The sequence below is a fragment of the Chionomys nivalis genome, chromosome 2, assembly GCF_950005125.1.
Source record: "Chionomys nivalis chromosome 2, mChiNiv1.1, whole genome shotgun sequence".
NCBI lineage: Eukaryota > Metazoa > Chordata > Mammalia > Rodentia > Cricetidae > Chionomys > Chionomys nivalis.
The window spans coordinates 12,932,456-12,959,357 of NC_080087.1; the positions used below are offsets into that span (position 1 = coordinate 12,932,456).

Genomic DNA, 26,902 nt, shown 5'->3' on the forward strand with positions numbered 1-26,902 from the left:
GTGGGAGGGCAGGAAGTGCAGACTGAGAGGGCAGAGAGAGGTAGAGTGAGGAGGGACACTGGCGGCAGTTTCAGAGAGACCGAATGTTTCACAGTAACAGTCACTGACCCGGGAAGAAACCCTTTCAATCAGAGTTGAGTATCAGAAAGTGAGCGGGCACCAGGCAGGAAGGAAGACGAGAGTACGCCCTGGAATAGAACCATCACTTGGCAATATCACACCACATACAATATAACATGTTCTTTTCAACATCGCACAATATAGATATTACACACGCTGGAGTAAACTAAACGCAGAACGACTTCGAGGCACACAGAATGAACATGGCAAGTGCGATAGGGTTAAAACAAAGACGCGGTGAAAGGCAGAAGGTTATGATTCCAGGCCAGTCAGCTTGGAGAGCCCCGCTGCAGGGGACTGGCAGCCACCACCCATATATGAGGGGAATGGGCACACCTCAATGTCACATTGTTAATTGCTTCAGAGAAGGCCTAATCCGCTAAACAATCTGAGAGATCACTGCGGCTCCCCACTCTCAAGCAGGTAACCCCAAAAGTTCCTTCTGGCCTTCAGGCTTCACTACCAGGAGGAAGCTGCTACATCTCCCCTATTTCCTGTAAATAACTTGGTTACTATGCAACCACGTTAGTCAAACAAGAACAGTATTCAAGAACACCCATCACAGTGCTTAACAAGATTTAATGTACATTTATTCTTAACATGTGGGACATATAAAGATTTATACTGAATAAATGATATTCATTAAGCCAGAGGAAAAGAGGAATTTACATCAAGTTTTTTTCATTTTTTTCTTTTCTTAAACTACATTATCTTGAAATACAAATGTGGATTCCTGTCACAGAAAAATCGCTGAAGTTGTGTTTCTTCCTTTTAGTTGTTTATTCTTTGTTTTTTCTTTTCTTTTTTTCTTTTTTTTGTCTGTACTGGTATCCATTTTCTAAATCAATCCATATGCAACCATTTCCACACCTTGATTCATGAAGCAAATTGGGAGCAGCTGCTCTCCCAACAGAGCATGACTTTATACATACAGAAACTTGTACATTACCCTCTTTTTTTGTTTGTTTTTGTTTTTTGTATTTTTTGTTTCTTTTTTTTGTTGTTTTTTGGAGATATGGTCCTAATGAAAAAATATATAAAATAAAAATAAAAAATTATTTAAATCTACCATCACTTCGTAGTTACCACATCATGAAAAAGAAATGAAAACTTTGTACTAAAAAAAAAAAAAAAGAAAAGAAAAGAAAAAAATGAGGGTATGTTTAATGTACAACTTCTATATACATCACAGCCCACAGGCAGTAAAAAAAATATTTAAAAAATGATGAAAGGAATTGTGAAGAACTGTCACGTGGAGGCCGAACCGCAGCAGACATGGCGGTCGTGGTGAGGAAGCAGTTCCGCGGATGGCTGTCAGGGTGCAGCTTCACCCCTAACTGAAAGCGCCATTTTTTGCTTGTAGCCTAATGTAACCACTTTCCTGTGGAGAAACCAGTATCACTCATAGTTCTGACTGACTGCCACACTTCCTCGAGCCCCTATACCTATATCTCTAGAAGTTTCTATTGCACAGAGCTTTGGGTGACGGGGTGTAGTTTTGTTTTTATCATTCTGTGAAGAATAAAATTCATAGGAAATTAATTCAAGGATCAATTTTCCTTCCACCTTTCTGCCTCGGTGTGGTGAAATTTTCCTATCTTAGCCTCTTTTGCCAAAAATTTTTTTTCTTTCAATTCACTTCCCCAAAACTGCAATACAACATTAAAAAAAAAACATTAAAAAGGAAATTTTGTGGAAAAGAAGTGACCTTTGAATGCACTGGACAGCAACTTTGGTTAAAAAAAAAGAAATAGAAAATCCCCAAAGGATGTACTTATACACACAGACAGCAAATATTAATTTTATAACTGTTCGAATTAATGATTTAATTCCCAATTGGTAAATAGTGATAGGGCAGAGAAGCAAGGACTCTTCCTTCATCCTACGCTGGATAAACGAGAACAGAAACAGCCAGTCCTATGTGACCCTCTATCTTCACTCACGCATGCGTGCCTGCTCACGTGTGTCATAACTGCCCAATCTGAAACAGTACATCACAGATGACAGACGCCACCAGAGAGTTCAGGACAGCCGATATCGAGATATCCAGCAACCGACCCTCGTGCAAAAGGAATTCTGAGCGGTTTTCGTCCACTCTGGCCATGGCCAGCAAAGCCTTGGCCGCCCTGCACATCATGTCTACGCTAGGGGGTTCCAGAGGTGGGGGCTGCATGTGCATGAGGCTGTGCTGGCTCTGCTGGTACTGCGCCATGGTCACCCCGTCCTCCAGGAAGCTTATCAAGTTTCCGATGCTTCCTTTCTGCACAGCTATTGCCCTTGCTGCCAGTGCGTCCCCCTGGGCAAGGTTCGATAAAAGCGCCATGGACATTTCTCGACAGACTGGGTTTTTGCGATCCCCAACGTACCTAACTAATGTAGCATAAAATTTCTCCTGACGACTAAATGGAGGTGTGGCCAAGATGAGGTCCACGTTGTTGTCCTGGATACTGAGTTTACAGAGCGTCTCTAGCACAAGTCTCTGTGGTGACAGGACTGAGTTGGGCCCCACGGTGGGAAAGGGGTCCTGTGCCTCTGCGGACGGGCACACCATCCAGTGCAGCAAACCGTCCAGGATCGGCAAGCAGATGCTCTCCGTGTACGCAGACAAGTCTAGCTGCCCGGAAATGTTGGCCAACGTGACCAGTGTGTTATCCCGCAAGACCTCAAGGCAGTCCCACCACCACTCATCTTTGCTGCAGGCCACCCCCTTGTCCTCATCCTCCTCCTTCTCGTAGGTCTGTGGCGCCCTTTTTCTCTCTGGATGCTCGTGATGCAGCAGAATCAGCTTTCCCAGGATCAGCACCAAGCCTGGGTGTTTGGACATCTCTGCGTCGTTGCCAGGCACGAAAGACAAGCTCCGCACGATGTTGGACACACAGATGCAGCGCTTGGCCAGGGAGTCCTGCCAGTGTGCGATGGTACACAGGGGAGTCTCGTCCCGGCTCCTGGGCTCGTCCTCCAGTAGCCTGATGTTCCGGTGGCTTTTAGCCTGCTGGATTCCAAAGGGAAACTTGTTGCTGTCGGTCTGGGGTCCTGGGTTGGCGTCTTCAGGTAGGGCCCCTGGCCGGGCAGACAAGACGTCATCGATGGTGGCTATGATGCTTTTCTCTGGCTGCTCTTCAGAATCACCTTTGCCATCTGGCTCTTTCTTCCTCCCGGTGGAGCTCAGAGGCGGAGGCGGGCGCCTGCGAGGAGGGATCTCTATCTTGCTCTCAAAGTGAGTCTGGATGTGCTCTGTAGTGTCGCCGCCCCCCAGCTGCCAGTGCAGGAGCCCACTGCTGAACTCCTGCACGCGGCCCAGCTTGTCAGACCGGTCCACCACAAACAGGTTGCTCTTTTTGACAATCTTTATGGGTAGCTTGTCAAACTTACTGGCCTGCTTTGGCGTCTCCTTGGGGTCCACGGTGGCATCTGGAGCAGCAGGGGCAGCGCTGCTAGTCCCTTCCGACTCTGTCTTTCCACTGTCTTCCTCCTCCTCCTCATCCTCCTCCTCTTCGTCAGGACACTCAGCATCTTCTTCTTTCCCAGAATCGTCTCCTGAGGACTGGCTGTCGTCTTTCTTCCCCGTGTGGTGATCGAGTGCTTTATGGCTGGGGTCGCCCACTTCATATTCCATAAGAATTCCGAAAATGTCAATGAGGCATTTTCGGAAGTACTCTACTAAAAGTTCCAGGAAGCCAGACAGCTGGAAAAGAGAGAGAGAACAGGCACAGGGTGAGGGGTGAGGTCATCAGCTCCGCCTGAAGGGGCAAGAGCAGGAGCCGAGGGCAGCTTTGGCCAGACTCTGGAGGGCACACCACACACCCGAAAGCTACCTTCCTGATGAGGACAAGTGTGTGCAAGTGTGTCCCTGGCTCTCCGACAACTGGCACCGCCAGCACCGGCACCAGTTTTCCAGACCCATGGCTCCCACGTGGTGAGAACTGCCACCACTCTCCACAGATGGGGAGCTCCCCCACTCTCCACGGCTTGCCAGTTTAGGCACTGTGCATGTGAGGAGTGGGAGCAAGGATGTTATGGACTCTTGTACCCAGAGCGAATCTGTTTCCTCTTTTATTTATCTGGGAGTCATCTGCTGGGGGTTTTATGGTTATAATCTCAGGATTTTTATGGCTACTTTTGTCTCAGGTGTCATAGGTTGTCCTAACTTATGTTCTCTCTATACCTTTTGAAGGAGATAATTTGAGCCATGTAGTAGCTCATAAATAGTGAAAATTATAATCAAATCAATTCAGTCCCTGATAAGCGAATGAGACTGCTCCATAAGATGCAATTTTACATTTCAGTTATTGGCAAAGTTAGTGAAAGGCGCCACTAGCAGAGAGGCCCGGCCTGTGGAAAGGTGAGCGAGCCCTCTTGCTCGCACTGCTCGCTCCGGCACGCAGCCTGTCATACTCAGGCTGCACACGGCATGCAAGGACGCTCCTGTATGACAGACACTATGGAAGCTGCCCACACTTGCGCATCTCTGTCCCAGGCTGAGGGGACACAAGCTGTACCAAACAGTCACTTTGGTGCTCCCAAAGGAATTCTCCCACGCGAAGCTTGGGTGGCGCCCTCCCTTTCACAAGTTTACCTCTTTCCTAGTAAAGGGCAAGTTAATCAAACACTTCCGGGTTTAAAAATGCATGACCAGCCAGAGTTCACCTGTCATGAGGGTGAAGGTTCTAGAAAAGGCTGGACACATTTTTCAAGTTTTTCTTAAAAACAAAACACCACCACCAGATAATGCAATGTTTGTGACACTTTAATTTATTCCACCAACTTAGAATTGTCTCTTGGGCTGCACGGAAGACATGGTGAAAGAAACAGGGTGGTGGAGAGTTCTGGTCTTATTCAATAGCAGGAAAGGAATGGGCAGCCCAGCCTCCTCCGGGGCTGAGCTGTTCACACACCACAAAGAGAGCAGGCCTCTCAGTTTTGTCAGCACCTCTAAAAGGCCACAGCCCCAGTGACTGGAATCTTTCTCAGGGTTTGTGATCTGCCAATCACACTGCTACAAGCTACTCTGAACAGAGGGTTTCAGATAGGGTTAAGCAGCAAGATTTCGAACGACTGCTTCAGAACAGCCAGGAGAAAGGCAGAAGGGAGGCAGACCTGGAGGCAGGCACGGCCATCAGTCCCTGATCATTTCTGTCATCTGGTGGGGACATAGGGATCATCGAACTCTATTCTCTTACATAATAAGCTACCCATTTTCTACTGGGGAAAAATCTGCAGCATGGGGAGGTGGCACACATACAACCCTAGCACATGGAAGTGGGAGTCCACTTCAAGATCACATAGGTTCAAGGCCAGGCCACATGAGAGCCTGCCTCAAACAAATGTGACAAATTCTTTACTGCTATCACACACACACACACACACAAACACGTACCCATTTTTTTATATGAGAAAAATGGGAATGTATATATGCATATACATATGTACACACACACACACACACACACACACACACACACACCCCAACGATGGAATTCTCATCCCAGACTAAGTCCTCAGGCAACTCTATGTTGATGAATGCTGCTTCATACTAACCACAGTGACTCAAAGTCTTGGATAGGTCCTGCTCATCAGCTGAGGCACCAGCACAAGAACTGCGCACTACTAACTGTGTAACACGCTAACTTGCTGCGAGCTGCACTGTGGCTGCCTCACCTGGGAGAGGTTGAAGGTGGCGACAGTGCTGTCGTCGTAGAGGAGAATGTTGATGGTGTCCAAAGCCCAGGTGCTCTCGGCCAACAGACCCGACTTAAGGGACATCATCACACGCCATGCCTCGGGAGTGACTAAACAGGAGAAGAGGACATTGTGAACATTTGCCCTAGAGGAAGAGCAGAGCGTGGGCTGCAGCCCAGCTGCACACAAACGCTCGCAGTCAGCCATGGCTGCCGCCTGACTAGCTGGAGATGCTAACCCTGTGGGTACTTTGTTCTTTCACTTTGGGGTTAAACAGAAGCCTTAAGAGCTTCTAGTTGTGGGAGGACCCAGCCAGCACGCATGGTCCTTGTCATCTCGGGTGTTCTTCTGCCACGTGAGAGTCAGTGGGGGCACCAGGTTTGCACAGTGGAACCCCCATCAGAGCTGTCTTCTTTCACCTCCTTCACTCAAAAGGACCTCAAGCTGGCATATCTTGAGACTGGCAAGTTTGTGGAATTAGAGGAAAATGTGAGCCCCAGACAGTGTAGACTGAGACAGAGGTCTGGGTCTCCGGCACTGTTTCTCTCACTTCCATGCCCCTTCATCAGAACATGCTGTGGCCGCAACCAGGCGCCCTGATTGTCAGTTTTCAGGGTGTGGCTGAGCCAAGGACAGGGAGGCGGGGCCAGCAAATGACGCTGTCAGGTTTGTTGAGAGGATGGGGCCACACTGGGGGCTCCCTATGCCCCGAGTCTGCAGTGGGAGCTCTTCAGGAGGCCTGCCGGGGCCTGGGATGTGACCCCGAGGTTGAGATGGAGCCTGGTGTACCCCCTCACCACAACTACAAGTAGTGCGGCGCGCATGTGTGCGTGAGTGTGATGGGGGGGGGGCTGTATGTAGGTGTGTCCAAAGACATCATTGCTGTGATTTTGTTTTACAAGCTTTTTAAGATTTTTGTCTTAAAACATGACTTTTGTCATACAAAGAATCAAACTTTAGAAACTAAGGAACATAAATTTCCCTAAGCTGAAGGCAAACACTGATAGAAACTGAGCTAAGAGGTGAAAAACAAAACAAAACAGAAACAGATACTGGGCTGGAGAGATGGCTCAGCAGTTAAGAGCACTTATTCTTGGAGAGGAGCAGGGTTGGGGTTCCAGCAGCCAAATGGCACCTAACAACCATCTGGAATGCCAGTCCTGGGGATTTAACACCCTCTTCTGGCTTCCTTGGGCAATGTATACATATAGTGCAGATACACATGTAGGCAAAAATCACATAAAATAAAAATAATTACATCTTTAAAAAAGTAGATATATGTATCTATTTAAACACACAACACACACAAACATAAATATCTATTTCATTTTAAATTCTCTATAAAATTGGGCTCAGTATCTACGCTCCAGCATCTCCCCTACAGATCCATATACAAAAGATGCTGATTTTCTCACTATGTACCTACTTATATTCAACAACTGACAGCATCTTTACTATCTATTCAATTTTCTAATCATAGCAAATGATTTGAAGTCAAGAGATTCCAAAATCTCTGAAAAAGTTTTTTTCTTACACAACCAGGAGCTATTATTTCCTATGCTGTGTTAAAGAACTTCAAAATAACTGCAGAAAAAGCTGTGCTTACTCTAGACACTCCAGACCACTAATTAGTATTCCCGTCGTCTCACAGAGGACGGGCGAGCGCATTAGTATTCATCTGAGGCCAACTCCTCGGCCTGTATCTGCCAGCATGGTGTGGATTGCCGCAGCTCCAGACACCATAACAGAGAGCGCCACACATCACATCTATCCATCTATACACCACGGCCAGGCTTCCGCCCTTCCCCACAGAAGCTCAGCTTACACTGTCACCGGAGTGGCTTGCCTTCAACTCCCTCAGCCTCACAGTGGGCCTCTTAAGCATTCACTGCAGCAATTAAGTGGCTTGGTTAGGGCTAAATCTGAAGCCAACACACAGCACAGGACTACTCAGGAGTCCTGGGTCTCTCCCTGAAGCGCTTGTCTCTCACACAGGCAACCTTTGCACCTAGAAGTATCATTCATTATTTCAATGCAGGCTCTTCTCTGGCCTGTTTCTTATTCAGATGAGTGGGCTAATCAACGCTCCCATATGTAAATATCCTGATAATTCGTATTATTAAGAATCTCATCCAACTGAATGGATGGAAATGACATCTAAATTGAAGTTCTAGATTGAAAAGACAACCCATTTTCAGAACACCCCTTCCAAACTCACCAATGTCTTTTGAGGTGATCTTTCGCCTTTGTTTCAGAACTGGCTGTGATGCTTCCACAGAGCCAGGGGGGAAGGTAATCTCCCTTCTGATTGGCGGTGGCTGAGCGGGCGGCCCAGCGACCTGCGATGTGGGGACTGTGGGCATGACCTTCTGCATTTTCATGGTGGGCAGGAAGGGAGACTTGCTTGGAGACATGCGGCTCTCCAGGGAGCGCTGGAAGGAGGCGGGGCTGGGCGCCCTGGAGATGTGGTTTGGCAGTGAAGGTGGCGTCTGGTAGGATGACTGAGGTGGGCGCGTGATGGGCTGCATGGAGGCCGACGACGACATGTAAGGCTGGCGCTGGCTGACGTGGGAAGGCCACTGGCTCTCATGGTTGATCCTCTGATCTGGTACCATCATATCATCCGTTCGGTTCATGCCCGGGTAAGGCGGCGCCTGCGCAGGGCCACCTGGACCTTGCCTGTTCTGGTAGGGATAAGGCATATCGTTGCGTGCTGCCCACACGTTCTGCTGCGGCCCCTCGCTGGAGGCTGACTGCATGGGGCCACCCATCATCTGAGGTGGGATTCCATGTGGCTGCATCTGGCCTGGGCCCTGCATCCTCTCTCTGTTGTAGGGGTAGGGATACTGTCCCTGGATGGGCCTCCTGTCCGGGCCAGCGTAAGAGCTTCCATACTGGTTGTACACCTCCTGCTGCTGGCTGCCATACTGCATGTTGTACATGTCCCCTTCATGGCGCTTGGCTGGAGGCCCGTACATGCCATCCATATGGCGTTTGTAATTCTGAAATTCATATACAGACAAAACATACTGATGTACTCTTAGAGGTATAATCATACACACTCAATTATGCAAAATAGTTATTACTGGGTAGATGGTTCATTTCCAAACGAATATGGGACGCTTTACAGACTGACAAGCACTGGCAATTTAGGCTTGGATTTCAATATCACCACACGCTCTGAGGAGGGCTTCTCAAGTTTGCTTCCACGGATACGAAACTTTGTTAGACAAAAACAAGGACCCCTCATCTTGGGCTGCAACACAGAACAGCACAGCACGTGTGACCACCACAGCAGCAGATGTGCACAGACAGAACCGAGATGCTCTGCCCTACAGGAGCAGGCGGGAGATCCCAAGGTCACGCTAGGAGGCTCTGGACCAAAGGGACCCCTTAGGCCTCAACAGATGGCAATACATCTATGTAGACACAGCTCCTCTGGCTGGTCTGCCTACTGTCCAGGTCCAGTTCTCCAAGAAACCCATCCTGGTCCCTTCACACAACTCCTTCCCCTCATCTCTTACCAGTGCCCATCATGTGGGTGGGACTTCCTGATGGGAAGTGGAGATGCTAAAAGTGAACCATGCTATTTCACTTCACTTCAAACTGCTTACATTAAGTTGATTCAACAACTATAAGGTATGCTCCGGAAGTAAATGAATATTTCAAAACAATTTTGTTATTGAAAAATTCTAAGACAATTTTTGTATGTGTGTGTGTGTTTGTGTGTGTGTATTCTTTTTTTTGCCAGAGATTCCAGATCAAAAAGGTAGCTCAACAACAACTGGATGCAGTGTCTGAGGTCACATTTGAAGCTCCATCTTCAAGGTCACTGTGACTTTTGCATGACTCAGCTGGGAGCCAGCATGAACTACCCTATTACTCAAAATATGTCATTAGTTATTATTTTAAAGAAATATTTTAGTGAGTATACTTCAGGGGGGCAATGGGCTCCACAGTCACTAGAGTAGCGCCCACTAAAATAGGTGATGTCGGGGCACAAACAGCCCATTACTCGTATCTAAGAGTCAGCTCTTAGGCTTGGTCTACAACAGTCTGGGTTCTTTTAAGTATGGCACATTTCTGTCCTACAGTGGATTGACTAGCAGACAGTTGTCCCTGGGTATCTACAGAGATTGGTCCCGGGACCCCCGCGGGCCACATTCAGACATTCAAGTCCCTTGGAGACAAAGGCTCAAGCTTTCTCTGCCATCTAAACACACTCTGTTGTTTGAGTTATTTCTAGAGGACTTGGATCACAGTGCAGCGCAAGCTAATGCTATCTCAATAGCTGTGCCTACTCGTTCAGAGAACGAGGATGAAGGAAATGTATGCACACGCTCTGTACACTTGTCTTCTGACCTGTGGTTGGCTTAGCTCATGGATCTGGAACATTGAGTGCCCAGACACATGCCTAGCATGTGTTACATATCCCAGCACACTACATATCAAGAGCTGTCTTCAGTTTTCTGAGTACTTCCTAACCAACCCTCTCTGACTACTGGGTAGAGCGCACAGCTGCTGCTGGCCCTCCCCAAATCTTCCTAAGAAAGACAAAGGGAAAACAGGCCCACAGCCACTGCTCCACTCACCGGCTGCTGTGGGTACAGGCCAGGCTGGTGTCCTCCATACGTCGGCTGTCCCGTGGGAGGACCTTGGCCTGGATACTGCTGCCCGTAAGCCTCATGCCTAGATCAAGGTATTCAAAGAAAACTTAGTTTACACGGAACTTGCGGCAAACAAAGACACGAACAGCCCATTTCCAGACGCTCTACCCAATGGCTCTGCCTTCTCCCCACACGCATGTCCAACAGAGCAGGACACCACAGCTGTAGCCCAGTTTCTTTCAGGAACGGTAACACCCATCTTAGGAGAGGAGCCAAACTCCCAGCTCAGGCTGTTGCTAATAGGTGTCAGAGGAATACCGGTCGGACAGGCAGGACCTTGTATGTACTTGTCCTGGCCGGGGCCTCTTCCTTTGAGTTGGAAGCACCACCCACTCACTGGCGAGTGCCACATGGTGTTGTCATGGGAGTCAGAAGCAAGAAGGAGCTAACTAGAGTTCAGAGACAGCATTTCTAGAAGTATAAGAACATGGATGATGCTACTTCCTCTCCCTCCTCACTGAGGTCCCCAGATGCTAAACCTGGCAGAGGAGTGGTCAAAACTCTAAGTTCCTAATGACAAAGGGTATGGAAAAGGACACTAGTAGCGACCGAAACTCCTATCAAATTGTCGCTCAGAAGTAGACAGTGTCCTTTGCAACTGCTCTCTCATTCAGAAATCCTAAGTGCCACGGAGCTAACATTCTCGGGGCTAACAGAGCTGGAGCTGTGACAACAAACTGGCTTAATTTAGAAAGACTGGATCTTGTTGGAGGGGAGAGTAACTGAACTGGATATATTATTAATCTGATCAAGAAATGAAAATAGATAGGGGAAGACTCTAGAAGGGAGGATAGAGAAAAGAACTGTAACTGACAATAAAACTTAAGATGGGCAGTTAACACTGTTTCAGAAGATTGCCAACAGTGAGGTCAGGCTCTGAGGTGGACTAGTCAAAGCCAGGCACTCTACAGCAGAAGGAGAGCAAGTTAACTGGAATTCTCTGGGAGTGTCTGTCCTTGCACAACTATCTAATATCACTGGGGAAAACCAGCAGCTCTTACTTGATCCTAGACCCCAGCTGATCCCTTATCCCATGTATCAGTGATCCACACTGTGACCCACGGCTAACTGTGACCCTCATTCCACGCACTAGGCATCTGTGATGGCTCACAGATTGGTGTCAGCACACGTGGTCAGGGTACGAACACTGAAAGCCACCATGTGTGGGACAATGGTCTTATACCTTGTAAAGTTTTGTCAGTTGTACTGGTTTAATAAATGCTGATTGGCCAGTAGCCAGGCAGGAAGTATAGGCGGGGCGACCAGAACAGGAGAATTCTGGGAAGAGGAAAGGCTGAGTCTGCAGTCATCACCCAGACCAAGAGGAAGCAAGATGAGAATGCCTCGCTGATAAAAGGTACCAAGCCACACGACTAACACAAGAATTATGGGCTAATTTAAGATGTAAGAATTAGTTAATAAGAAGCCTGAGCTAATAGGCCAACCAGTTTATGATTAATGTGAGCCTGTGTGTATTTCTTTGGGACAAACGGCTGCTGGACCAGGTGGGACAAAAACCTCTGTCAACAACCCTGTCACCTGGTTCCCAGTGGCGCTGTACTTTAAGAGCCAGGCTCTGGGAAGACCCCAGGGAGACCTGACCAGGTGTAACAGTTATTTTCACATCCACTCCTTGTTCTGAGCCCCTGTTCACAGATCACCTCTCTTGGCTCTAGCAGGTGTCCTGGTGAGGGCCTGAGTGTGGTCATGCGACCCTGGGAAGACACCAACCATATCCGGATCATGGAGGAAGGGACTCAAATCCGCCTTGGCCTCGACCAGCACATGGCAGGGCAGCCGCAGATCACAAGTACACGCCACAGGCTAAAGGCCTGCCTGGAGCATGTCTCACTAGGGAAGAATACACCAGTACAAAAGAAGCCTTTGGTGTCACAGCCAGGGGCACAGGTGAGGGATCTCTTCATGAAGGAAGCCCGTCGCTGTCACCACTGAAGGATGAGGCTTCTGATGGCCTTCCTGTGACATCCATTGTCTTCCTACCTAAGTACAATCGGTGTAACAGTGGTCCTGTGGCTCGGCCTGCCATGTGGATATCAAAATGGATTCAAGGAGAGACTCTTGTGTCCCTGAGATGTCTGTTAAGAGTAAAATCCACTCTTAGTCCAGAACTCGGAAAGCCTGAGAGCCAAGTGCAATATCCTAGGTATCACAGGGAGTGTGGGGGAGGAGAGCCGGGTACTGAAAAGCCCGGGGAGCTGGCAGAATTTACAGGCACATCTAGGTGGTCTCACTGTGGTAACAGCTGCCTCGGGGGATGCTGGTCCTAGGTGGGAGGGTGCAGTGCGGTGTTGCGGGAGGTCCTTCCGCTCCTCCAGCCAATAGCCGCTGAGATACCAGCCCATTGGGGCGTGTTCTCTTTCCCTTTAAAAAAGCGGCTACTTCCCTCCTCGCTCTCTTTACTTCCTGCTCCGGTTCCGGCGACTAGACTTCTTTCTAATTGCGCAGAGGGCTGTTGTCTGGGACGGTGATCTGTAAGTTTTTTCCCCTTTAAATAAATACCACCCTATTGATCATAATTCCAAACTGGTGTGGGATTGTTTATGACTTACGTCTTCAGTGCGGTGTGTCATGGTCTGAGTTCTGAGGGAAGAGTGGCCTGCCAGTCACACCAGGACACCAGAATTTGAGGTCTGCTGCTGACACCTGCTCATAAATAACAGCCCCTGACTGTCCGAGACCAAGTTCTTCAGGGTCTGGCTGAGGTCACCCCCTGTAAGTAGCCACTGGACATGGTTACTGCGCTGCCACTAGGGCTCAGAGTGTGCATCCGAGGAAAGCAGTTTCTGGTAAATTGTCTCATCTCACCAAAAGCACTCACCTTCGGTCGTAACCGGTTCCATAGGGAAACTGCTGCCGCTGCCCCATGCCCAGATTGGACATGGCACCAGAGGGACTCTGGTTGTACACGTCCTGCATGCTGCTGTTGGGCATCTGTCCCTGTGTCATGAAGGGCTCGCTACTTCCAGGCACTGTGGTATTTAAAAAAAAAAAAAGGCAGAGAATTAAGCAATTTCTAGGACTCATAGGGCTTACACACCCCCTTCTAGAAATTTCTGTGATTCCTATATGTTGTATGACACACCACAATCCTAATGAAAGGGTATGAAGTCTTCCCAAGGGGGCAGAATCCTGAGATGGCCTCAAAGACACCTGCATCCCAGGTGCTTGCTTTGCATGAGCCTCTGATCTTGACCTGGGCTGTGGCTCCATGGTTATGGTATGTTCCACAGCAAGAAACACTCAGAAATGTAGTGATGTTTACAATTGGCTGTTCATTCACACAAAGGGAGCACTGAAGCAACCTTTCAAATCTGGGGCTGAGGGTTAAATATGGAGCCTTTCTGACTCTCTCCTACTAGTCCTGTATTGAAAGAGGAACATCCTGAAGGGTGGACAGAGACCAGCCCACAACAGGGCGGTGGCTTTGGTCTCATAACCGTAAGAGACTAAGGAATAAATTCTGCCAACAACTTGAATGAACCTGAAGGGGACCTGGAACTCAGAAGTCCTGGCCGACACTCTCTGTGTGAGAGCAGAGGCCAAACCTACTCGTGACCCCACAGCAGCTATATTCCTGCTCTCATGGGTGTGGTCTGTGCCGCCTGCCATGCAGCGATACACAAGCTACTCATGCTTACGTTGACTACTGTCTGTAGAACAAGGTGATACCAGCTCATGAAGGAACTGTAAACAAGACATATAATATGTATTTAAAGCAGTTCCCACTTCTATGAGGAAAAGCCAGAAACCCTCGCCATAAACATGCATTCACAAGAGCTCAAGGGGCTGGAGACATGGCTCAGTGGGTATAGCCCTTGCTGGACCAGAGTTCAGTTCCCAGCATCTACAGTGCCTGGTGTTTCACTATGGCCTGTAACTCTATGGAGATCTGAGGCCCCCATCTGGCCTTTGGAAGCACTTACATTTGTTTGAATGCACACACATATGTATATTTAAAAAAAGAAAACAGGAAAGTTGAAGATGGGATGAGCCCTGACTTATTTCTGTCAAAAAGCAGACCACCAATGAGGTTGCATATGCAAATGAGCAGCAGCTCAGAGCCGGAAGAAAGCAGTATCAAATCCATCACGACCTGCAAGTATTTGAAACATTTTGACAGCTACGTCTAAGTGAAGCAAAGCTGACTGAAGTTTTCTGAGTCAATGCTGTCACACCGTGGACCAGCCACAAGGGCTGAGGCCAATGAAGGAATATCACAATCTCCACCTTCTCTCTGTCTGAGTTCACAGCAACTTGTGGTAGAACCAGTTTTGAGAATTATGTTCCATTTTATAGATGGAAAGATAGAGACAGACAGAAGTCAAGTGTCATAATTAAAGTAGTTTAATTCCCTAATACACAAAGACATCTTTAAAAAATCAACAACATCACCAACAAAAGATGGTAAGTCAAAAACAAGAAAAAGCCATTCACAGAAAAAGGACACTAAACTGTCACTCAGCATATGACAGATGTGTGGCCTCACTGTAGAAATGTAAGTCACGATCTGATTGGCAGATTTTCCGGTGGCTGGTTAAGAATCAGCTTAGTAAGCGGGGCCCACACACCTGCACACTCCCGCCAGTGCCTGTAACCACTGTGACTTCTGCCGGTCCCTGCTGTGGGCAGCTACCCCCGGCACACACAGAGCACATCTATGTGTGCTCACAGCCCATGAAGTTCCCTTCCCATAATGACACAGGGCTGGGTGACATGGCTGGGGCTGACCAACAAGATCAGGAGAATGGATGCAAGCAATCTTCTTGGAACACACTTCCCATGACAAGGGTACCCTAGAAACTACATAGGAAGGTCCCAGACTCCAGCTGGTTCCCCAGCAAAGACTGTCAATGTCAGTTATGTCCCTGATACACAGTCCTGAGACACAGGGAAGCTGTGCTGACTGAAGTCAGGAAGGTTGGGGCAGTTTGCAATATCATAAAAGATGACCGAGATACTTCATTTCTATTCTTTGACTCAAAAATCCATCTCCCATCTCATGGAGACACTGCCACAATCACAGGAACAGCTTATTTCAACAACTGTTTTGTATGAGCAAAACGGGAGGAAATGGCCCGGCCAGTGCTCCAGTACCAGGGTCTAGTTAAAGACGAAGTATAGCTGTGTGTATGGATGTTAACAGATGTTCAGACACTGGTACCATGGCCAGAGCTTCAGAGAGAGAAGGAAACAAGCGGGTTGGAGGTTGGTGGTGCGCAGGCACAGCCGCTTCCAGACTAACTCACTGTACCACCGAGTCACAGGCCAATGATAGCGACGCCACCAACAGTGGCTTCCACTGACCAAATTGCTCTGAGCGGTAGAATAAGGCAAAGTGAAGAATAGAAAATATTATTTACAACAAATTAGAGATGGAGGACAATCTTTCCCGTGGACTATGGGGCAGGAGGCGAGCTGAATACAAAAGGATTGAGCCATTTATCTATGACGCACGTGGCTGATGAAGACATATTGCTCTCCAGCAGCACAGCTCTCTGCTGCTCCCCTAACTGCACAAATCCAGTTTGTGCATATACACAGGTGTACACCCACACGGAGCTAAGTGCCCTCTATTCTCCATCTTACTCTTGAGATGAGCTCTTTCTTACTGAATGTGGGGTTCACGAACTCGGCTAGGCTGGGTGTCCAGCAAAGTCTGGGGATCCTCCTATCTCGGCCCCACAGAGCTGGAGCTGTGGGTATCTCCACCACACTCAGTTTTTATGTGCATGCTGGAGATCCAAATCCAGGTCCTCCTGTCTGTGTGGAAAGTGCCTTCCCCGATGGCTACCTCCATAGGGAGGAGGGGCACAGAGGTCCCACCAAAAACACCAGAGATTGGTTTTTCCATGTTATTGTTACATGTCTAGAGTCTAAACGTGGGATATAGACCCCCAAACCCTGTCACACCACTAAAACCCAGCTACTTCTAACAGGTCTTTATATCTCAAGGTTATCTGATTTATTGTATATTCTGAAAACTTGTATTTAAAAGTAGCCCCAAGACTCTTGAAAGGAAAAATTACAGTTTACCTTTCTTTATGCAACTGATCTCTGAAATATGTTTGAAATATTCTGAATCTCATTTGCTTGCTAGTACACACCCAATGCTACAGATGTTGAGATTATTCTGTTTTTATAGTCCATAATACTCATCAAAACCAAGCTGGAGCTTCATGCATGGCTCCACTATGGCTATCACAAAACTCACAGTTGGTATGTTGGGTGGCACACGGTGTTAATCCCAGCACTCGGGAGGCAGAGGCAGGTGGCTCTCTGTGAGTCTGAGGCCAGCCTGGTCTACAGAGAGTTCTAGGTCAGGACCTTCGCCCTCCTCTGATGCATTCGTACAACATCACTGCATGTCCAAGCTTTCCTGTTGCTTTTTCCTTCAGTCATGGCCTCTGTGCTTCTCCCTCTAAGTTTGTTCAGTCCGTCAAGAGCTATGTAAGAACCACAGGCACACTACACAGTACCCAGCACACGCTAACACGATGCTGATGATACGGGAGAGGGGGCACCTCCTGACCACGGAGTCCACGGTTCTTCCACTGGCTCTTATACATGGACTCACCTCTTACAGCACACCCAGGTTCTACCACTGTCGCCATTTCTAGATGAGGCAAGTAAGACATGTAGAAGCTATGTTTTTCTACAGCTATAGCTTAAGCAAGGAAGTGAGGCTGAGTTACTAAATGGCAGGCGCTCAGATGTGCCCCAAATGAACAGGTGACTAGGCTGTGAGGCAATGGTGAGAAGAAAGCCTTCTGGACCATGTTCATGCAGAAACTCCGCTCTCTGTACCTTTTCTCATTCCACTGAAGGGGTCCTTGTTGGGCTCATAGGGCATCCTGCCCATCATGTCCGGCATGCTCATGCCCTGCTGGTATGGAGCATTTGGAGTCATAGAGTTCCGTTTTGGGTATGCTGCATCACCCACGTCTGAGAATGGGTCGTGCACACTGATTGTACTGCTCCTGAAAGATGCAAAAGATGAAAGCTGAATGATCCCGCGGCACGAGCTACACACACTGAGCTTGAAAAATATAAACCACTATTATATGCTAAAACTAGCAGCACTAAACTCGTAAAAACTAACCAGGGAACAACATTGTTTTCTATTAGGTGTCCTCCAAAAACAAAATAAAACTTGAGTCTACATCTCAAAGTCCCTGGAACATACCTTCCACTTTGCATGGGGGTCATCTGTCCATGAGGGGTAGATGCTGGGGTTGGTGGCTTCAGGTCACCGGGAACTTCTGCCATCGAATTGCTGCCAGTTGACTGTGGAGTCTGTGGGCCTTGTAAGGATCCTGAGTTAGCTGGCAGTGGTCAAAGAAAATAAGGGAAGAAGCTAGAGTTATTGAGTAGAGTAATTTGACAGGCATGTATATGAAAGGATTAAAAGGAAGACATTTGTGGAAACATAGCAACAATGTAGTAAAATCAGTCACTTATATGTTGCTTTTATTAAGGAGATGGAATGAGAGGGAGGGAGGGAGGGAGGGAGGGAGGGAGGGAGGGAGGGAGGGAGGGAGGGAGGGAGGGAGAGCGCATGCGTATTCCAAGGGTGGAAGACAGGGCTCACTCGCTAAGACAAATGCTCTGCTCTGAGTTCTACCCCCATCAGCCAGAAAAGGAATTATTTCGGAATAAACGATTTAGAAACATACTTCATTTGTGAGCCATAAAATATAGTTATACGTTTGACTGGGTAATTGCTTCCTGGGGTATTTATCCCGGGGAAAAGGAGTCTAAGAAAAAGAAGGCTTTAGGCAGAAAATTGTTTAACTCAGCGTTGTTGGAAATACTCTAAATGTAAATAAAGGAGAAATGGGACGAAAATTTTGGCACATCAGTTTGATGGTCTGTAATATAGTGCTTCAGAACACGGGTTCTTCTGCAGCGCAGCAGGGAATGTCTGCAGCTCAAAAGTGGTTATGTAGGTTAACAAGGCACCTTACAATATTTTAATATCTTTTCAACAGTTGGACACCTATGCTCTATCATTAAAAACACTCATTTGAGCTGCAAGATTTGTTATTACAGATGCACATCAGGCTGGCTTGCGGTTAGTTCTTCAGTCCTGCTGCTGGGCTTCTGAGACTGTTTCCACCACAGTTACTTGAGAGTCACAGCATTTGGAAGGGAGCCCTTTCAGAACTCAAGTGGGTTATTAGTTAACCTTGCCCACTTCATCATCTACCGTAGTCTTTAGCATGCTAGATGTTCAATAGAGAGATGTTGGCTCCATGTATCCATCAGACAGGAACACAGATGTTGCTTCCATGTATCCATCAGACAGGAACAATCCAGGGGAATCTGTGTCTGGTGCATCTAGGCCCTTTTCAACAGATGAACCCGCAGTGTAGCCAACTGACAAAGGCCACACAACCCCATCTTTATGGCGTCTGCACAACTGCCTGGGATTGAGCACTGCAGACTGCCAGTACATGGGAAATGACACTTGCTCTCCTGTGGAGGAGGGGACAAGCCTCGCTCCAGTGCTTGTTTTACTTCAGAGAAAATGGGGGGTAAAGAAGTCCTAAGCCATTTCTTAACGAAGGCGTCAGAAATGGGAAAAGTGGGCATCACTATGTATGCAAGAGAAACTGCATGTATGTATGTATGTATGTAAAGAAACTGCTCAAATGACCTCTCTGTGATCTGATTAAAGTTTTTATTGGAGACATGAGAGCGAGAGAACAGACAGGCATCTGGAAGAGCCCAGGGCCAAGGCAGAAGTAGACTGAACACGGCCAGCAGACAAGACCAGAGTGTCTGAGAGGGGAGGACAGAAGGGGTAGAGAACAGACAGGGCACAGTGAGAGGAGCAGGGGCAGGGGGACTGTTGCCTTATAAAGAGCAGGAGTGCCTGGGAGGAGGGAGTCCTGGGGAGGCAGCATGTTACCATGGACTTTGAAATGTATAATGGGTAGTTTTGATACCGAGGGAGCCTGGAGGCCACTCATGTGCTCTGACATGCAGCAACAGGTAGCCATTTATCCTTTCTGTCTCCCTTTGGCAGATGTGGACCAGTTTCACAAGTTCTGGAGGAATTCTGGCTTTTGTCTAACTAACCAACTTAAGTTCTGCCGTCCAGCTTGAGCTCGTTTCTGGACATATGGACTGCCTTGTGGGAACTGGAGTTTCCTCTGGACTTGTTCTTAACAAGCCTGGGTTATCTGTCAGATGGGGGCTGCCCAGTCCCTCGGCCTGACTGGCTGCCCACAGTGTATGGGGGGGCTCAGGGTGACTTAGGGGTGGCTTCACGATCTAAGCTGACTCCCTCCTCATGGAGGCAGAAAAGCTAACTAACAAGCACTCCACTCTGGAAATATGCACTAAGAAGGCAGGCTGCAAGGAGTGAGCAAGGAGCCTTTTAGGACACGGCCAGTCCTATCGATGCTTCCGTCACTTCCCTGGAAATATGGCTCACAGCCTGCTGTGATGCTAGAATGACCTTATTTATAGAGCAGTCACATTTACAGCTAATAAAAAACAAAGAAAAAAATTCTCCTTTCTTGCCAATGTTTTTCCTTTCAGGAAAAGAAAATGAATACACCCTCTTGCAACTCCATTAGCGGAGAAGGCCGCTGGCTCTCTAGGATATCCCTACCTTTTGCCAGAAGCTACAAATGTATGCTCTAAAGTAAACAATGGAAAGGTTACTGAAGGTTAAGTGCGTTCACACACTTCAGAGGGGAACAGCCAGGCTCCTGGCTGGGAAGATAATTTACACAGCATGAACCCGGTGCCCCAGTTCTGGTGGGAGGGGGTGCGGGGAACAGTGTGAGAAGAACAGCTGATGTGTCCCTGTCCTAGTGACTAGAGGTCACCCAGAGGGCACCTTTGTTACTGCGGCCCCTTTCTCATTTGTCTTCCTCTGAGGATTCCCTAGTTGGAACCATGACAGGTTTTGTGACATCACTTGTCAGCTAATAATAGAAATGCAGTCAGCCACCTGCCAGCAAAGACAGATCGGTTTTGGGTTACAAACTTACTAGCTGAATGGCATTCCCTTGTCTCCGCCTGCCCCACTCCTCAGCTCCAGTTCCCCAAGTCTGCTGGGGCCACCTGCTGTTGACTAAACTTCCACCAACTTTGAGAAGTTCAGTGTGAGGATCCCATTGGCACCATAGACATGCAGACTTCATGCCAAGGCCCTGACGGAGTTCAAGGGGTGCATCTGTCTGCAGAGTGTCTGTCTGGAGGATGCAGCTGCAGAGGCTAAGGGGACAAGCCTCCGAGGTTTGACTGAACTCAGCTTTAGATTCATAAAGCCACAGTCAATTAAAACTGGCCAGAGACCCAAAATTTGGAATCCTCTCAGAACACAGATATATGATTTAGGAATAATTGACCCGGTGGCGGGTGGGAGAACAAGCTAGAATATTCATTAGAAATCTTTGCTTTAGTTTGCCTGGATGTGCTTGCACGGAAGTTTAAGCGAGATCAAGAAAACATCCTGGCACAGGAATAATTTTCTTCAACCATCTCAACAAGGGTCTGGAGCCAGGGAGGCCATCTGATGCATGTATGGCCGTCACACAGACCCGGCCACGGGCCAGGTTACTGGTGCTCACTGTCCCCTGGATGGGCTCTGTGTGGTCCGGAGCCCAGGGCATGCATTCTCTGGATCCCCACATCACAGCAGGACCCTGGCTCCATCTGGACCAAGAATGCTTGCCCAAGCCACGCTCCTTTGTGCAGCTGAAAGGATAATGTTGCCACAGAGGCAGTGTTTTAAGCCGGGGAAAGAGAAAAGCTGGCTTTCGAGGGAACAGGCCTCCACTTTCTGCAGGGTCTATACCCCGGCAGGGCCTCCTGTACTGAGGCTGAGGCATGCTGGGAGAGCTATTCTCCACACAAGTGCAGGCCATTCAGGGACACGACTTCTTTCCTCACGAATAAAATGCATCTTTAGATCTTTGCAGATATTACTGCTCTGGACTCTGCACCCCACTGGGGTTTTATTTTGGAAAAATAGTCTCAGCGCTGTTCATGGGCAGCTTCTTTCATTCTGTGAACTGAATGTAATGTTGTGTGGTTTTTAAAATTAGACTGTCCAGTACTCAGGTACACCCAGAATGGTGAAAGTTTGGATCATTAAGGGTGAGGCTGCAGGGGAGGGTTTTTCCACCTGGCAGGCCTACATCTAGGGATGGGCAGGGTAGTGCACGGCTGGCTGTACTTATCTGAGACCTCTTCACTGCCAACTGTAGCAGCTTAGCAATGCCGACAGTAGCCAGAGAATCATTAGAAGCGAACAGAGTTCTTCCTGGGGCTTCTAGATGTGAACATGAGGCCTCCTTCAAAGGCATTCCCATCTAGGCTGAGCTGTCTGGAGGGTTCAGTGAACAACATATAGCCAAACAGCCCCAAACAGGCTCTTGCACCCTCATTGTGTGGTTTGGAGTTCTAAGACTTTATCTCGGGGACATTTAAATTGCTTCTGCATCCAGGGCTGATGTGAAGATAAAATAAGGGTACAGAAGTGTACATGCTTGAGAAACATGGCTGTCAGCTAGCTTCAGGCCCGACCATTTGCTGGATCAGCTCAGTCTCCACCTGGAGCAGCAACTGCTAGCCTGCCCACAAGTGTTGAAGGGTTCCTAGGCTTCCATGTGATCTCTGATGACTGACTGGTGACCAGAAACCAGGAATGGTGGGACTTTCCTGAGTGAGCAGGAGGCCAGTGTCTTCATGTCTCTAATGCAGAAGTTACCAGCACACAGTGTTTGCTAATTTCACACTTGAAAGTCTATGGGGGGGGGCGAAGGCCAGAGGGAGAGCGGAAAAGCATGGCCCATAACCAACAGCGTGGGTGGAGGGGCAAGAAGGAGTTGCCTCATGACGGCACCCAAGGGCCTTTTCCACCATACTGCATGGATTCCTTCCAGGTAAGAACCTGCTGGACAGGAAACAGCAGAAACTTATTCCAATCTCATTTTTTTTTTTTTGAAGTATAAATCTGAGTGGCCCAGACAGAAGAGGGGGTGCAAGCCAGGCATTGGGCCTGAAGGTGGCAGCACTGGGGCTGTAAAACAGCAGAATGGGTTCATGTGGGTGTTTACTCTGACTAGGGCTGGACGGAATATTTGTAAATCTTTGTATTAGAAACAAAGGTACGCGGCTCAGGATTCGAAGGTCGACTCTGGTGAAGAGGAGCGGCAGGGAGTGCTGCCTTCTGTGTCTGACGCAAAGGGCAGCAAAGGGCAGCCCTGCATCTCACTCTCTGAAGCACTGCTGAGGAGGCCGGTTCCTCTTCCTGGCTTGGGGTCTGGCTCAGCCAGCTGTCACTTACCAGGAGATGGCGGCTGCAGCTTGGGCTGTTTCTTGGCATCCCCTGTGCTGAAGACTTCTGGCGGGGGCTCCTCCCCACGCTCAATTTTGCACTCAAAGGCGAACAGGTACTGAATATACTGCTTTTTCAGGGAACTAGCCGCGCTGCTTGAAGTGCCAACATTTAGGTTGGTTGCCAGCTCACGCCACTTCTTGTTTTTATTAACCTAGCAAAAAAATGGGCAGGATCGTTGGTTTGCAGTAAAGTGGCTTGTTTAAAGCCAGGAGACAAACAAGCACTTAATGTCTTGGCTTCCTTTTTTCAATTTGCCTCTTTTAACCAATGCTCATCACTCCCACTCAGCAGCACACAGACAGCATTACAGTTATAAAGCCATTAAGGAACCTGCCGATGGCTACATAAAAGCCCACTTGCTGGGGTCTTCTGCCTGCTCCATCTCCTAGAGATTGTATAAGAGCTTCTGGATTCCTGAGTCCCAGGAATGAATGGAGCCCCCACCCCCACCACACACACACACACACACACACACACACACACACACACACACACACACACACACACCTATCCCCACCATCTCTAAAAGGGTGCCTAACACTAACAATAACAGCACTATACTTACATGAAAAAATAATGTTCCCTTCCAGTAGACACGGGAGTGTGCCCCTGGGCTCCCTGAGGCTCCCTGAGGGATGGACACAGGAAGTATCTAGAGCAGGGCTCCTGCTCCCTGGCTGGAGTGTTGGCCAGGAGCTTAGTGTCTGGGGCACAGGTTTATGTGTGTCCTCCGGGGCTTACTACATGAGGCTGAAGACATCAGCACTCCAAGAAAGGATGGGGGGGGGGCATGGCTTCAACTTTTTTGTTTCTATCCAGGAATGGGTTGTGAAATGATAAAGGCATGAATGAAACATAAAGACACAGAAATAGCTCAGGGAAGATGGAGGCTTGTGTCTTTTGATGTGTGCTATGTCGGGTGGCTTGCAATGGTCATCTGGATCCAAACTGTAGCACGGCATTCCTTACGTCCATTCATTTAGTGCTCAACAGTCACAATAAACACATCTGACAGCAACAACAGGCCACGGCTGCTTCAGACTGCAACTCTACTGCTTGGTCAACCAGAGTGCTGGGCTTTGGGCGGTCATAGCACAACACCTGCTCACAGCCCTGTTGGGAACAGCACGGAGCTAGCAACAATGAGTGCCCCCAGTCCCGCATGAGCTACAGCGGCAGAGCTGCGCAGACCACCACAAGAGTGGATTCGAGTTGCTCTTTATCTTGGTGCTTTGCATATAGGGGAGATAGAGCAGAATGGGAGGGGCAGGGCTCACAGGGAGAGGGAGGAGAGGTGGTCCATCCAGCACGTGACGTGGACTGTGACACACAACCCAGCATGGTTATAATAAGTTCTAATGGGTCTACCCTAGGCCTCAGTGGGGGGCAGGTAACTGAAGGAAAGGCCAAGAACAAAGGTTTGTCCTGTAACTCCTAGAACCACAGAACCGAGACACAGAAACCTCAGTGACACTGTGGCTGGCCCTGGACTCCTGGTCCTCCCGTCTCCAGTATGGAATTACAGGTGTGTTCCATTAGACTTAGTTTGAATTAAAATAGTGAATTTGATTTTTTTTATCTGAACCCCATGATGAATTTAGTCATTTCTAAAACACTTCTGGAGTGTTTACTATGAATCTGTAGCAGATTCCAGAGAATTCTAGAGCTGCTGGAGAAAAACGCTAGCGATCTGGTACAGATGAGGAAACCGAGACCACACAAGTGGGTAGGAGAGTCAGGGATCCTAGCCCTCTCCAGTCACCACAGGGTCCTGGGAAGGTGACCTTCCTAGAGGCTTAACTTCTCCTCTGAAAAAACCGTAACAAAAATGAAGCATCCCAAAGGAGCCATGCAAAGGCCTGTCTGCACACTTGCTCGGCACTGAGCGTTCTCACCTGCGCCAGACCGCCAATCTCTTTGACGCAGACGTAGAGTCGAAACAGGTCCAGGGGCTTCTTGCCCACTGCGGGAAGACTGGACACTGGGGAACCCCTCTCTTCCATGAAGGTCAGGTAGCGGTCGACCCACAGCTTCCTCTCCGGCTCGTTCCCTAGCTCATACACTTTTGTGATCTTCTCCCCAGTGGTGGAAGAAGAGCTGGACTTCTAGTGCCAGAAGTGGGTGGCAGCGGGCACAGGGGAGCAGAGTGGGGGGAGGGGAGAAGGTGAGGAAAGAGCAGAGAACTGATAAGCACAAGAAACACATTTAAAGACTACGACTATCCTACGACTAATGGCGAGGGACAAAGGCTACTAGTTCAGGCACAAATCATAACATTTTCTTAAATAACACACTCTGACTTCAAATAAAAGGGCCCAAGCTCTTCATTTTAACACTTCAAAAAACCGAAGTAAAATAAACACTCTGATAGAAGCACTGAGTCTCGGAAGGCAAGATTCCAATGAGGTCTCATGTGCTTCTGAGAACCAAAACACTGGCAGTCTAGAGAAGGAAGGTCTGTGGTCGAATTTCTCATGTCTGATACCATAAAGTCCCCTCACCTCCAATAACACATTCCCACTTTTTTTCCTCTAAATAAGAATGACTAATACGTGCCCTTATGAAAACTAGGTCACATGACAGAACAGACACCTGGTGCTTGCTGCAGTGTGCAGGACAGAAACCACAGACAAGTCAGATGTGCCTCCAAGTTGCTGGCGTTTGTAAGCTATTGGGCAGCTAAAACTGGCACAGGGCAGCCAATTCTCCCTAGGTAAGGGTTCTGAGACTCACAGTGTAGTCAAGGGGTTATCAGACAAGCACCCCAGTGTGGTTAGCACCCTAGAAACCACGCACCAGGCTCGGTAAGTGGCAGCTTTCCTCTACAGGCCGTTCTGCCTGTAATGTTGAGCCTCTGGTTTTATTATTACTGAGGCATAAAGTCTATAAATAAAATACATAAACACGGACGGCCTGGGCCCACTTGTGTAAGCCTGTACTCCCAGGTACTTGGAAGGCTGAGGCAGGAATATCACAAAGTTTGAGGCTAGACTGACAGTTTATTAAGCCCCTGTCTCAAATTAGAAAAAAAAGATAAAGTAGGGAAAGGATGGGGCTAGACCTCAATGGTATTTAGGAAGGTCTAAATTCAGTACCCAGTACCCAAGGGCTGAATAGGGTAGCTGATGTGGTCAGAATGGGAAGCAAGTGTTGATGTGGGATTCCCTTCTGTATGCTGTAAATACCATTAGTTAATAAACTAACTGTCTTGGGCCTGCACAGGGAATAGAGGTAGGCAAGGAAAACTAAGCTGAATTCTGAGAGAAAGGAGGTGGAGTCAGGGAGAAGCCATGTAGCCCCACCAGAGTTGGACAGAACTTTAGCCGGTGAGCCACAGCCACATGGCCACACACAGATTAATAGAAATGGGTTAAATTAATATGTAAGAGTTAGTCAATAAGAAGCTAGAGCTAAGGGGCCAAGCAGTGATTTAATTAATACAATTTCTATGTGATTATTTTGGGAACAAACAGGTGGCCTCCTTACAACACAGTGTGATCTTTTAGGGTGTGTACCCATATTTATGCATGTATAATATCCAAATGAAAAGCTCTTGAATTGTATCTTTCATAAGCTTTATTTTCACTTTACTAAGAGAAGAAACTACAGAGCTGACAGAAGTTCATAATAGCAGGTGGCTGCTAATGGTGGCAGAGAGCTGTGCTTCTTCTAGGAAGGGTCACTCAAACACAAATCCAGTGCTTTTAAAAGATGAAATCCTGAAATAAGAACATGAGGGAAAAGCATCTTTCCCTGTAGTCAGATACATTCCCTCATGAGCAACTGGGAGGCAACGTTCGCCAGTGTGCTGTTGAGGAACAGTGAAGGCCATTGATTGTTTAAAGGGGTCCTGAAAGACCTGAGCAGCTCTGCCATGATCCCGGAGGTACGACCCAGCCTCCACTTCTGGCCAGTGCACTCCTCCCTGAGGACAGACTGAGCATGAGCAGAGGGCCAGTGTACAGCAGCGTTTGTCTCTGCCTTTGAGAGGATTCTTAGGGCTGGAAGCACACCTAAAATACTGGGGGAGTCTGCATATGTAGATTTTAACTTG

At 48.2% G+C, this 26,902-nt stretch overlaps 1 protein-coding gene across 4 annotated transcripts in view; it reads right to left on the reverse strand.

The window, feature by feature from the left end:
* Positions 1-679: 679 nt before the first annotated feature.
* Arid1b (AT-rich interaction domain 1B) overlaps positions 680-26,902 on the reverse strand; it is a 357,367-nt gene continuing 331,144 nt past the window's right edge. For 3 of the 4 annotated variants that reach the window (XM_057757703.1, XM_057757684.1, XM_057757711.1), the window contains 9 exons: positions 24,744-24,953; positions 22,795-22,999; positions 17,671-17,809; positions 17,292-17,464; positions 13,306-13,456; positions 10,392-10,488; positions 8,018-8,801; positions 5,779-5,909; positions 680-3,805 (listed from right to left, as the gene is read on the reverse strand). In XM_057757703.1, the coding sequence (XP_057613686.1) occupies positions 2,087-3,805; positions 5,779-5,909; positions 8,018-8,801; positions 10,392-10,488; positions 13,306-13,456; positions 17,292-17,464; positions 17,671-17,809; positions 22,795-22,999; positions 24,744-24,953 (3,609 nt within the window). In that variant the 3' untranslated portion in view covers positions 680-2,086. The remainder of the gene's footprint in view (positions 3,806-5,778; positions 5,910-8,017; positions 8,802-10,391; positions 10,489-13,305; positions 13,457-17,291; positions 17,465-17,670; positions 17,810-22,794; positions 23,000-24,743; positions 24,954-26,902) is intronic. The other variant, XM_057757693.1, reaches the window with a different exon arrangement.